At 29.0% G+C, this 12,722-nt stretch overlaps 2 protein-coding genes across 4 annotated transcripts; one reads left to right on the plus strand and one right to left on the minus strand.

The window, feature by feature from the left end:
- The first annotated feature begins 2,587 nt into the window (after positions 1-2,587).
- Positions 2,588-6,149, plus strand: LOC105645368 (septum-promoting GTP-binding protein 1). The gene is made up of 6 exons (XM_012230946.4): positions 2,588-3,047; positions 3,279-3,399; positions 3,520-3,616; positions 3,747-3,786; positions 3,907-3,990; positions 5,442-6,149. Exons 1-6 carry the CDS (start codon positions 2,751-2,753, stop codon positions 5,604-5,606), a joined length of 804 nt encoding a protein of 267 aa, XP_012086336.1. The 5' UTR covers positions 2,588-2,750; the 3' UTR covers positions 5,607-6,149.
- Positions 6,150-6,433: 284 nt separating this feature from the next.
- Positions 6,434-12,212, minus strand: LOC105645369 (hexokinase-1 protein). Of its 3 annotated transcripts, none has more exons than XM_012230948.4 (5): positions 12,054-12,212; positions 10,821-10,897; positions 9,737-9,859; positions 7,254-7,333; positions 6,434-6,687 (listed from the first exon to the last, which is right to left on the minus strand). In XM_012230948.4, exons 3-5 carry the CDS (start codon positions 9,848-9,850, stop codon positions 6,618-6,620), a joined length of 264 nt encoding a protein of 87 aa, XP_012086338.1. In that variant the 5' UTR covers positions 9,851-9,859; positions 10,821-10,897; positions 12,054-12,212; the 3' UTR covers positions 6,434-6,617. The 3 variants fall into 3 exon arrangements, with proteins under 3 accessions (XP_012086338.1, XP_012086339.1, XP_020539451.1); XM_012230949.4 differs by having other exon boundaries at positions 9,737-9,893; XM_020683792.3 differs by having other exon boundaries at positions 9,737-9,945.
- Between the last annotated feature and the right edge of the window lie 510 nt (positions 12,213-12,722).

Here is a 12,722-nt window from a genome sequence, read left to right on the forward strand (position 1 = left end):
ATTAATATAGTATACAAAAATTTCAAAAGACTAAAATAATATTATAACACACAAGTATGTTATATTATATTTTTCATTTAACTTAAATTTTAAAATTAAAAAAATAAAAATAAATTATGGTAATTCAAAATAATATTTTTAAATAAATAAATTTTAAAAATTAAATAATTTTTAAAATTTTTAAAAATTGTAAAAAAAGAAATAAATTCACGGCATTAAATATAAAAATTAAAAGAATTAACTAAAATTACAAAAACATCAAAATTTAAACTTTCTTTAGTTATTTTACTTTTTTACCGAATGTGGCGTGATGATGTGGCAATGATGATGTCAAAATCTCACTGATTGCAATGTCAATGACTTTTAACAAACACATAAATGAGACTATAATTATAATAAAAAAATTATTATTATAATTCAAAATTAAAAGAATTGACTAAAATTATAAAAAAATATCAAAGTCCATATTTTTTAACTTTTTATTTTCTTTTCTTATTTTTGGATTTGTGAGGGGAAATAACCAACCAAAAATGATTTTATGAATAGAAAATTATAAATTTAATCATCATTAAAAAAAAATACGAAATTTACAACACATTAGAGGCAATTTTGATTATTTTCCTCCCAAATTAGAGACTTTCCTTCCATAACTTTCTTCCTTCTACATTATTTTAATTTCCTTAAAGAAATAAAAAAAAAAGTTATTTCCCTTTTCAATTTTTCATTTCTCCTTTATTTTCTATCGATCCAAATATAGTGAAACGTTTTAAATAAGAAATTTATATTGTTCAAAATAGTCAACACTATATTTACAACACGTTGCAGCTAAAAAAAGTACTTGTTTTACAAGAATTCATGAAAAACTGACAGTTGTCCTAATTATTTATTAAACTTTTCAAGTTTTCAGTGGACAAAGGCATAACAGTGCGCAACGTGTAAGGACATAATGGTCATTTAATGGAAAACAATAATTCTGGAAGTTTTATGGAGGTGGAGCTGCTAGTGGAAGCGCGAAAATAGCTAGCCGCAAAGCTCTCATAAATTAAAGATTGTTTATGTATTTATATATTTATGGGTCCCTTTGTTTTTGAAAAATAAATTACACTTGAAAAATATATTTTTTTGAAAAACATTTTTTAAATAATTTATTTTTTGTTATTTAATTGTACTTTAAAAATTAGGTAAAAATATTAAAATTTTTAACTCAAAGACCATAAAAATAAAAATACCAATAATATAAATTTTTATTTTAAAAATTTTATTGTTAAATATGAAAATAATGCGAAAAAGGTAAATTATGAAAGTCGCCGGTATATGGTGATAGTGAACGGTGAGTGATGGTAATAGCTACGATAATTAATAAATTAAGAAAATATGACTTTATAAGGTTATAATAAGTTTATCAAAATCCGGAAAATGTTTTACGCTCTTGGAGATGAGAAGTTATTTTCTTAAAAATGACTTAATTTTCTTTTGACCAGGAAAATATTTTCCATTGATTTATTTTCATGAACGCCCCCAAATAATGAAAAATTGTGAAAAATATTTTCCTATGAATTGTTTTACTGACACAAACAGAGCCTATATTTTCTTTAGGAGAATTTATATTTATTTCTTTCGAGGGATATATTTGTATGTTTCTTATTACTCCATTCTTCCATAATTATTTATAGTTTTTAAATTATTCTTTTAAGTTATAATAAAACATCCATTAACTTGAATAAATTATTCTTTATTTCAAATATTTTTTCAAGTGATAAATATTTATGGATGTAAATTATTCTTTATAAGAACTACCATAGTTTTTATATATTCATATTGAACTTCCTTTTTCAGCACATCTTCACGGCACACTCTCGTCTTATTCATTTAGAACTATTATTTCTCGATCCTAAAAAATAAGCTTAATTTGATTTTTGTAAAACTTAAAAAATATAATTAATACGAGAGGCTTAAATTATAGTTTTTAGTCATTTTTTCTCAATATAATATTTTTTTAATTCAATTTTAAAATATCTATATTTTATTTATTTCAAATTTTAATTAATAGCAATAGTTTGTGGACTCAGTGGATAAAGATAGACATAAAACAAAAGCAAAATAAAAAAAACTACAAGGTTATTTTCTTATGAAAAATAAATAAAATTATGACTTAAAAGTTAAAAAAGAAAGAGAATGTCAATTAGATATAGTCGAAGTTGATCTTCTCGCTTAGAAGAATCTTGAGTTTCTATAAATAAAAATAATTGGATATTTTTGTATGGAAAGAGAGTATTAACATTCTATTAAGAAAAAAAAAATTATGTTTATCAAAAAGTTTCCTAAAACTTAAAAATTTGTTATTACATGTCTATATATTTTTTTTTTCTAAAATATAATCTCAAAGTGAAAGCAACATCTGAGAAATAATTAGGAGCCGGCAATTTGGACCATTGGTATAAAAGCCTCCCTGACAACATACGAAAATAGTCAATTCTTCCGTTAAAGTAGTCAGATTGATAGCTAAAAAGTTGTTATTTGCAACTGAAAATTAAAAATTCTTTAGCAAATTTCCAAAAATACCCATCACTCTTTCAAATTATTAGAAATACTAAGAGCAAACCTCTGCTTCCATTTTCCCTCATGGCCAAATAGATATATCCTATCATCCCCCTCGTTTTCTTCCTCAGGCCATCATTCAACTCTCCTTCCGATTAACCGCCACAGAACTTAGTCGTTTTGGTTTTTTTATTGGTTTTAACAGCATAAATATGGGTAGTTTCAATCTCAGAAGGAAAGCTAGTTATCGAATGTCGATTCTTAGACGCTGCATTTTTCGTGTCTGGAATCAAATTGTTATGTGTTCTTTAGCGAAGCCTGTCCATTATCGGATGTTGCAGCCGCTTCCCTTGCCGGCTTCTTCTTCAGCAGATCGCGAATTCGTCTCGGACAATGTCGCTCCGACGTCTCCGAGTGCCGCGATTTGTAATAAGAATAAGGATTCCGATTTGGTTTCTTTGAAGATTAGTCTGTTGGGCGATTGCCGGATTGGAAAAACCAGTTTTCTGGTAACTAAATTATTCTTTATTATTATTATTATTATTATTATTAATCTTCGTTTATGTTTTACTCATTAACATGCAATAATTAATTCGAGATTTAGCTTGAAATTCTATGAAATTAAGAATTTTTAATCTATTAAAAAAAGTATGCTTAAACAAATAAATTGGCAATTATGATTATTAGTGTACAATCTTAATTAATTAATTAATTAATTATGTTGCTGATTATGAATGAAGGCCAAGTATGTGGGGAATGAGAAAGAAGAGAGAGGAATGGTGAAAGATGGGATGATTATGATGGATAAGACATTATTGGTTAAAGGTGCACGTATTTCTTACAGTCTCTGGGAGATAGATGGTCAGTTTGTTATTTTCTCTCTTATTTTCTTTTTTTTCTTTTTTTTTTTTTTTGAAAAAATTGAATTTATGTTAATATTTTTTTTTGTAAAAAAAATATTAAATAATAATTGTGGTGTAGGTGACGAAGGAGCCAGGCACCAAATTCCTGTTGCTTGCAAGGATTCTGTAGCAATTCTAATCATGTTTGATCTTACAAGTCGGGTCACTTTAAATGGGTCTGTTTTTCTTTAAATGGGTCACTTCCATTATTAATTTATTTTGTGGATAAATTATTATTATAGTTTTAATGATTATTCTGTTATTTAAAGTGTATATATGGTTTTTTTTTCTCTCTTTATATTGCAGTGTCATAAGGTGGTACCAAGAAGCAAGGAAATGGAATCAGGTAGATAATGCTTTTTTTTTTCTCTTTTTTTCATTTATTAAAAATGTAATTAAATATAAAATAAAAAAACATTTCTTGCTTAATCCATGTAAATAATAACTTTTTGTTTTTTTTTTTTAGACTGCAATTCCAATAATTATAGGGACCAAGTTTGACGATTTCATTCAGCTTCCAATGGATCTGCAATGGGCAATTGCCAACCAGGTAACATTAAAACATCTTCAAATCATATTCAATTAGGAATGGTAATTTAATTTTACTGGTTTCATCATATACTGTTCAAATCTAATTTTAATGGAGTTAATTTTATTCGTTTCATCCATTTAAAAATAGAATGGATGTAGATTCTAAAAATAAAACCTGACTTGTTTTATCTATCTAGAGGACGGTATATATTTTATATGGGTAGACGAATACGGGTGTCGGATCTTCTCGGTACCCAATTCTACCTAAATTATTTATATAATTTTTTACATTTGATATTGATTAGGATTTAAAATTGTAACTTCATCATAGCCCTAAAAACAAGTCTAATTGTAAAATTATAATTTTAATATTCTAAAAACGAATTTCATATTTTTGATCAAAAAATAAATCTCACAGTTTTGGTTAACTATAGCATTTGTAAAAACAATAATAATAATCATTATAATAAATCGAAACCTATCCCAAAAATAGGTTGTAGAGGCCAAGAAGCCAGATCACATGCTATTGAATATAGACAAAAAATAACATATTCTTAAATTTCTAAAATAAAAAATGGACTAGAAATCATGCATTGTTTGGTTAGATCCAGCAATTATTTAGAATTGTGATGTATCCATTTGGATAATGATGGAAGAGACTTGGAGACTCATGTCTACATCAATGCTTTTAATAAGAAAAACATGCATTCAATCTTTAAGAAAAGTGTCATTTTCCGTTTGTTTAATTTCTGTGCAAATTTATTGCAAACCATTGTCTTTGGGTAAGGGAGAATTCACTGCTCCGTCCTTCCTCGTCAAATTTGATATTCCATTATTTGTATAGTTTCACAAGATATGTATATTGATAATTTAATCAATAAAAATTATTTTATTATTTTTTATCTTTAATTCATTTAAATATTAATAACAGTTTTTCATTTAATGAACAATCATAAATGTTATTATTGAAAAAATAGTTGTTTAAATATCTAATTTAAAAACCTCACAAACATTTTGAGATATCCAAAAAAGGAATAACAAGCAAATAAAATGGGACTGAGAAGTAATTATTAACCTTTTTTTTCTTTCCCCTTTTAGATAGCACTTTTAGAAAATTAAAGTAGTATTAATTATTTTATTTCAATTTTACTTCATCTAAATATTTGCACTAAACATTTTTATAATTAGAAAGCATTAATTAAAAGGTAATTTAGTTAATTGTCCTTATTTTTTTAATTCTTATAAAAGTTAAAAAAAAATGTAAAATTTAACAGAAAAGGGCAATATTACGTAATTTGCATTATTAGATTACCAAATTTCCATGTGGAATTCAATAAAAATCTAATTTATGCAAGAGTTTTGTGCAAAGTTTCCCAATTAATTAACAAATTTTTGGCATCTTTTTTATCTATTTGGTGAGCCAATAATGAAATGTGATGTAATTTTTGAATACAATAACCCTTCTTACAGGCAAGATCATATGCGAAGGCTCTGAATGCTACACTCTTCTTTTCAAGTGCAACCTACAACATTAATGTAAATAAGATCTTCAAATTCATAACAGCAAAGCTCTTTGATCTGCCATGGGCTCCTGAGCGAAATCTCACAATTGGAGAGCCTATTATTGATTTCTGAAAGGGAGACACTAATCACTGTCAATTTAGTACATAGCAAGAGCCTCATCTTCTTGCACTTGCACTCCACCACTACCACCAGCAAAGTAATTTACAGGTCAACCGGCCATCGGACACATTTTTCTGTTATCCAGTGGCTTTGCGAGTTGTTTTGTTCACAACTATGGAGAGGTCATCGTCTCCTTGTATAAATAAAGGCGGCTGATGCTCAGATACTGTAGAAAATAGGAAGAAAAAAAAAAAAAAGGAAAGAAGAAAAAATTTTACATTTCTCTTTCCTTGGAAGCCCATTTCCTGCTATTTGGAAGAGTTGATGAAAGGCTTGCATTGCAGCAAAACAAGGGGAGGGATGCTTTAGAAAGAGAGTACCAAACAGTCATTTGGGAGACCAAACGGCTCTTATGAGTTGTAATGCTATGTAATGCTATCTTTCTACTAAATAATGTTTGTAAAAACACCAATATAAGTCCCATTCAGATCAATGGGAATCACTATTATTATAGGGTAAAAATTATATTGCAGATTCTTGCTTTCCTTGCAAAAATTTGGCTTTCTAGTTGGCAGTTATCCATGTTCAACAACAATGGATTTGTTTGGAAAAATTAATTATTTTGATAACTATTAGCTGTTTTAGTAGCTAGTAGCTGTTTAGAGTAGCTTTTATAAAACGCTATTTAACCTATAAAAACTAATTCAAACGTCATGTTACCGAATACTATAAAAATAGCATTAAATGATGAAATCTACTTAAAAAGTTGTTGTCAAACACAACCAATATGCGAATAATTTTTTAAGCAATTCCATTATAAACAGAAATAACACGCATAATTCTATGAACATCACCAAAAGATGCTGAACCATTTTTATTATGAAAATCAGAAAGCCACTATCTGTGGCTCTAAAATTTATACATTAGTGAGTGGTCAGGCATTGTCATATGCCAAAAAGTCTTCAAGATCATTTTGGTCTGAACAAAAAGGAAGTCATTATAAAAGCATCATGAAAAATTATATCACTCAAGTTTCACCTCTCTCTTTGGTGGATCTATCTGCAAATAAGTGTATGGCTCTGTTGGTTCCTCCCTGCATGACCAAAAAGTACCATACACTAATGTCAATAACACAGTAATACATTCTCACATAAAGAAGCAAAAAAAAAAAAAAAAAGAGTCAAACATGGAGGGATGACAGTGGGACAAGGATCCCACATGAACAGGGCAGGGATAGAGAATACACCTCCCATACCGCCCTCACCCTGATCCCATTGGAGCTCAATGACTAAATATTTGGATTCATATAACATTTACTAGTTTATTAAGCATATATGCGAGGCAATACCATAAATATATTAATATTATAATATATTAATACTTTTAACACCAACCCCCCCCCCCCCCCCAAAAAAAAAAAAAAATCCTACAATTTTACCATTATGTGCAGATCAACAAAGAGATATCGAAGCAACCACGCTAGGCCTTAATTTGTCCAGTCTAGATCACACAATATTTTATAATAAAAGCAACTTAAAAGACATTGCCATTATCTGTGGCTAAAATTACTAATCCAAGCCCATGAAAAAAGTCAAGAATATTAATGAAATCTATTGGAAAACATAAACAAGTATATTCCAAAGTAAATTTGAAACATACCCAGGCTTGGAGCGCATGCATTGCCAAAAGAGCTTAAAAGGTCCTGGAACTGTTTTAAATGGGTTCCCCTCAAAACAAGCCTACATAGCAGAGATGGACAAATGCATTCAACTAATGCAATAAAAAGAAGCATATCAACCATATTCATTTTTCAATGCAAATTAGCTGGATCATGGAGTTCACTTCAATTCTCCATAACATTGATTGAAGACACGTCAATGTAAAGCAATATTCTTTTAGTTTAAATGGAGTGTATGTGTGCCTAATGGAAAATGACCAATCTTATTGTCTCAAGTACAGAACCTGAACAAAACATTACCTTCTGGAATTTAAAATGATTAAATGTTATTTTGATTCCTTTCCTTTTAACAATATATATCACTTATGAAGGGGAAATCTTAGAACTTAAAATAAGGATAGTTTTTCAATCTCATTTTAAGGACAAGGAGAAATGGTAAGTTTTACAAATCCTCAGCTCAACGAAGGTTTAGCTGCAAATAAGTTGGTCAGCTGTATCAAAACTCTCTATTCGACCTGGTTGTTAGAATTAAAACTTCAGAAATAAATAGGGCTGCAAAATATTTATACTATTTCCCCTTGCATCATCTTCTGTTAGCTCCTTACTTTCCTTTCTCCTTTCCTGCAACTTCAATATGCTCAATCCTTGCTTTCCTTCCCAAATTCAAGAACAACATTTTAATTGCTGTTAAAAAAGTAACATTCCTCAAGTTCAATGTAAGCATAAACGTATTCTTCATTTCCTTTTGGGATTTATAATGAAAAAGATATGCTCTCTCATTACTCTGGTCTCAACATATATAGAAAATTGTAGAAATAGTTATTATGTTTAATATAAATAAGGATAAAACTGGGAAAAATTCATTAGTTACTTATTGATATTTTCAAAGCGATAAATATTTGTGGACAAAAGAACTAACATAAAACGACAGTTGTTTGAGGACAGAGGCAGTAGTTTTTATGCATTCATATTGAGCTTCCTTTTTCAGCAGATCTTAAAGCCATTTAGAAATATTATTTCTCAATCCTGTGACAATAGGCTTAATTTGATTTTCACACAAATTAAGAAAATATGATTAATATGATTAAATTATAATTTTCTTTAATTTTCTTTTGTTCATAATATGTTTTTATAGGTTTTTTTTTTTTTAATTTATAAATTTAAATGTCTATTTTTAGCAATATTCTGTGGATAAAGATGCACATCAAGCAAGAGTAGAATGAAAACAATAAAGATTATTCTCTTATGAAAAGAGAAATAAGATTATAATTTGAGACAAGTAAAAAAGGAAAAAGAATATTTTTATAGAATAGGAGTATTAATATTTATAGAAGAATCTATCAAGAAAAAAATTTCTTATGCTTATGGAAATGTAAACAATGGAAAAAACCTTTCCTAACTTAAAAAGACTTTTGTTATATATTTTGATTTATATATTTTCTAAAATAATCTCAAAGTGAATGCGAGATATAAGAAATAATTAGGAGCCACAATTTGGACCATTGGTAAAAACACCTCCATACAACATAAGAAAATAGTCAATTGTTCCATTAAAGTAGTCAGATTGATCGCTAAAGGTTGTTACAACTTAAAATTAAAATTTCTTTATCTATGCACATTTTTCTGGAGTATCATGTCAAGCAAGATGCTTAGCGTGTATTATATTCATTGTATCTATGCCCAAGAAAGGACCCAACATCTACAGGTCCTTGGCATGAGAAAAGGTTCAAGATGGCCTTACCTGTCTGAAGTTATCGATGAGAAAAATTTAATAAATCACCCTATTGTTTATTCATGACTTCTCATCCCTTGTAAAGAATATATCTAGAGGATGTACAACACATTAAATAAAAAAAAAAAAAAAAATTCTCCTTGTATTCATTTCATTATAAAAATAATATATATATATGAAGAAATCTGTGCTCAGTACCATTCATCACAAATCCATAGCCTCAACACATTAATTATCAAAACTTAGTTTCATTTCTATCTAAGCAGTTGCAAAACCATATGAGGAAGCATCACCAAAGCTTCCTTATCATTTTCTGAATTTCTTTATTGCTAACAACTTCTCCATTTACAAGACTAGTTAATCCAACATAAGAAAAACCATATGAGGAAGCATCACCAAAGCTTGCTTATAATTTTTGAATTGCTTTACTGTTAACAGCTCTTCCATTTATAAGACTAGTTAATCCAAATAAGAACAACCATTATGCATTACCAAATAGTTCAAATATCTAAGACTATACCATTTTAATCACTAGAAAATTACTGTTTTATGAGGTTTACTTTGAGCTCACCATAACCAAACCAAAAGATGGTATGCAGCAAAACACAAGATTTAAGAAAAATTTTCATAACTCTTGACTATTTTACACAAAGACTCTCCAAAATCTTAATAATAACACTAGATAGAGGAAAAGCAAGGGAAATTTTAACGATTTTAATAGTAGAAAATTACTTGGATAACATCTTCAGCTCGATCATTGCATCTGTGTGCTTTTGGTTGACGATGCTCTCCTTCTGGCGTTCCCCATGGACTCTCTCTCCTCGGCACTGGTCTCGTCTCGCTCATCTTTTTCTTCTGCAAATGTTATTGTCCAAATCCATGGAAAAGCCTTCAATGGATTAAGAAAAAATCCACCATTTGGAATACAAACTAGTACAGTTCTAAGACAATTTATGGAGGCAAAAGTCAGTGAAATCCCTTATATTATCTCCTTCACCAGATGGGATTTCAAATCCCTTATCTTATAGCCATTCTGCAAATGAAACATTTCTCAAATTTGCATAAATTCTCTCCTCATAGCACTATAAAAACTAATATATCCTATCCAAATCCATGTATTCTTTGAATCCCCTAACCCAAAATCCCTCAAATATTGCTGCTGGCACTCTGGCATAGGCAACTTTTCATTAAAACTGTATCCGCAAGTGTAACTCATAATCTCTCGAGTATGAGATTTAGTTTAAAATAATGCTTCATTCTCAAAGAGCATTTTCAAGAAACATCAATTATTAATACCCATATGGAGAGAAGTCACAATTTTTTTTAAAGAGAACTGGTTGAGTAAAGCAACTAGACAGAGCACCTGTTTTTTTAACAAATATAAAAGTGACAAACAATAAACTGAAAGAAAAATTACACAAAAGAATCCATCTTTCAAGCTTTGCACTATACAAATATGTTTAATGAAGAACTATCTTGTCAAAGTAAAATGTTGTGGCAGATTGAGAAAAGAAAATAGATATAAACCAAAAAAATTCACAAGAAAAGCTTCAATGCAAATTCAAATCCTTAGAGAACCCATTTGAACTCAAAATGGATTCCAAAAAGAAAATAAAGAGAGAACCAAAAGGTGAAAGAAAGAAAAAAAAAGAAGCAGCAAACAAGCGTAAATATTTCCGAAGAAGCACACGAAATGATAATCAATACCCAAATTGGGATCATATCTAAGAAAGGTAAATATCCTCAGAAGCCAAAAATTAATCTGGAGTTAAACTCTTAAAAAAAAAGGTTACCAAATTTTTAAGAAGATACTGACCTGATTTAGCTCCTCAACTATTAATTAATGGTTCCTATGTGCCACCCACCATAAACAGAATGAGTAATTTACAGTAGCTGCAAAAAATAAGAGACCCAGATGAAATCAATGCAAATCATTAAACAATAACTCAAAAGAGAGTACCTTTGTTTTTTCTGCAACATAAAAAATCAAGAGAAAAAAAAAAAAAAAAAGAAGACAAAAACTTGGACCAAGCCCTAAAAGCCAATGTGCATAATGGGCCTAGATAGGGTTTTTTTTTTTTTCTGAAGTTTAGTAACTTTGGGCCAATACTTTAATAGTCTTCAAATAATAAACAAGAGAATCAGCACTACCAATAGAAAATACCTCAATAATAACAATATACTTCAACAAACTATCTTTTCATTGCAGTGAGTTCCTATCATTTTCTTTTTCCTGTTACTATCCTGAACTAAAACAAATCTCAAAGAACTTAACAATTCAAACAAAAATAAACAAGATGGAATAGGAGAAATAATCCAACTTAATTATAACCTAGGATTTGAGGCAGAGTCAACTAATGTTAAAAATATTCCCAAACTTGATATTTTAACATGTAATAGTTATAAATTATATATGCTGAGCGCATTGCACCAGTTACTGCTATTATGATAAGTTAACAAATGAACTGGCTAAACTCTTTTATTCATGGTTGTGCTTTAAACTGTTGACTAATATGTTTTACATTGTAAGTTGTTAAACATAGTAAGAAATTACCAATTTTAAGGTCATTTGGAAATCAGCTCTTTGCAGCTTTACTCATCAAAAGCTAATACAATTTGAAGCATAATATCCAATTATAGCAAATAAGTGTCAATTTACTTATATTGAGTGGAACTTTTCTTCTCTGAAATCACAAAATTGTCAACATATAAATATCACATTTTTGTATCCCACCAGCATCAGCTAGGATCAACCTCCCTATCTGAGGAAGATCAATCAAGAATCATTCACAAATGTCCAATTTACAAGTTCCCATTTACGATTCAGAATTAAGTTTTAAGCATATCAATAATGATCTTTTAAATCCAAATAAATAAATACAAATTAAACAAAACGTCAAAGAAAATCATATGAAAACAAGTACCAAATAATATTCAATTGCAACAGCAGATATTTTTATCAGAAAAGAACAAAAAAAAAAAAAAAAAAAGTAAATGAACTCTGAATCGCGAGGAATAAGAAGACAGAAGCAAGGCGAAACAAACTGACCTGTTTCGAGTGCTTTAGATGGCCGTTTGTTGAGTATCCCGCGGATTCAATTTTTGGGCATTAGGCAGAAGGAAGAAAGCTGCAACCGCAAGCTTTGGAAAATGGGGATTGGATCGATCGAAAACTTTATGCCTCCTAGACAAAAACGACATAGTTTTGATTTAGGATGGGCTTTTATTTTTAAGCATTGGGGAGGAGTTTCAAATATGGATTAGTGATCATTTATTTTTTTTTTAAATAACTTGTTAGAAGTAGAAATCAATTAATTTCTAAAAATTTCAGCTTTTAGATATTTTTCCACTGAAATTAAGGAGAGAATGTGTCCTGCACTTTTTAGTAAACATGCATGGTATGGTGCTATTACCATGCACAAATTGCTATCTCGAAAAATTTCATTTACATGATTTTAAGTTGTACATCAATTTGTCCTTTGCTTCAGTCAAAACAACCTGCATTAGTCAAATATTTAGTTTAATAGCTAAACAGTAAGAGCAAGAGCCATGTCTTAGTATTAGTACTACAAACAACAAATAATTACCTGACTAATAGGTTTCCGTCAATACTCATTAAAAGCAGATACTGTAGGAAAATTCGTGTATTAACAATGATAAATTAAAGAAAAGATCAAGTGATTAAGAGTGTGGAGAGAACCTTTCTGGAGCAGATTTA

Source organism: Jatropha curcas, chromosome 3 (assembly GCF_041381405.1).
Source record: "Jatropha curcas cultivar XTBG-Jc1 chromosome 3, XTBG_Jcur_1.0, whole genome shotgun sequence".
NCBI classification, from domain to species: domain Eukaryota; kingdom Viridiplantae; phylum Streptophyta; class Magnoliopsida; order Malpighiales; family Euphorbiaceae; genus Jatropha; species Jatropha curcas.

Coding starts and splice junctions, on each gene's coding strand:
- LOC105645368 (XM_012230946.4), top strand. CDS start 2,751: ATGGGTAGTTTCAATCTCAGAAGGAAAGCTAGTTATCGAATGTCGATT. Junction 3,617..3,746: donor AGTCGGGTCACTTTAAATGG/GTCTGTTTTTCT, acceptor TTTATATTGCAG/TGTCATAAGGTGGTACCAAG. Junction 3,991..5,441: donor AATGGGCAATTGCCAACCAG/GTAACATTAAAA, acceptor CCCTTCTTACAG/GCAAGATCATATGCGAAGGC.
- LOC105645369 (XM_012230948.4), bottom strand. CDS start 9,850: ATGAGCGAGACGAGACCAGTGCCGAGGAGAGAGAGTCCATGGGGAACG. Junction 7,334..9,736: donor GAGCTGAAGATGTTATCCAA/GTAATTTTCTAC, acceptor TCTGCTATGTAG/GCTTGTTTTGAGGGGAACCC. Junction 6,688..7,253: donor TGCATGCGCTCCAAGCCTGG/GTATGTTTCAAA, acceptor TTGGTCATGCAG/GGAGGAACCAACAGAGCCAT.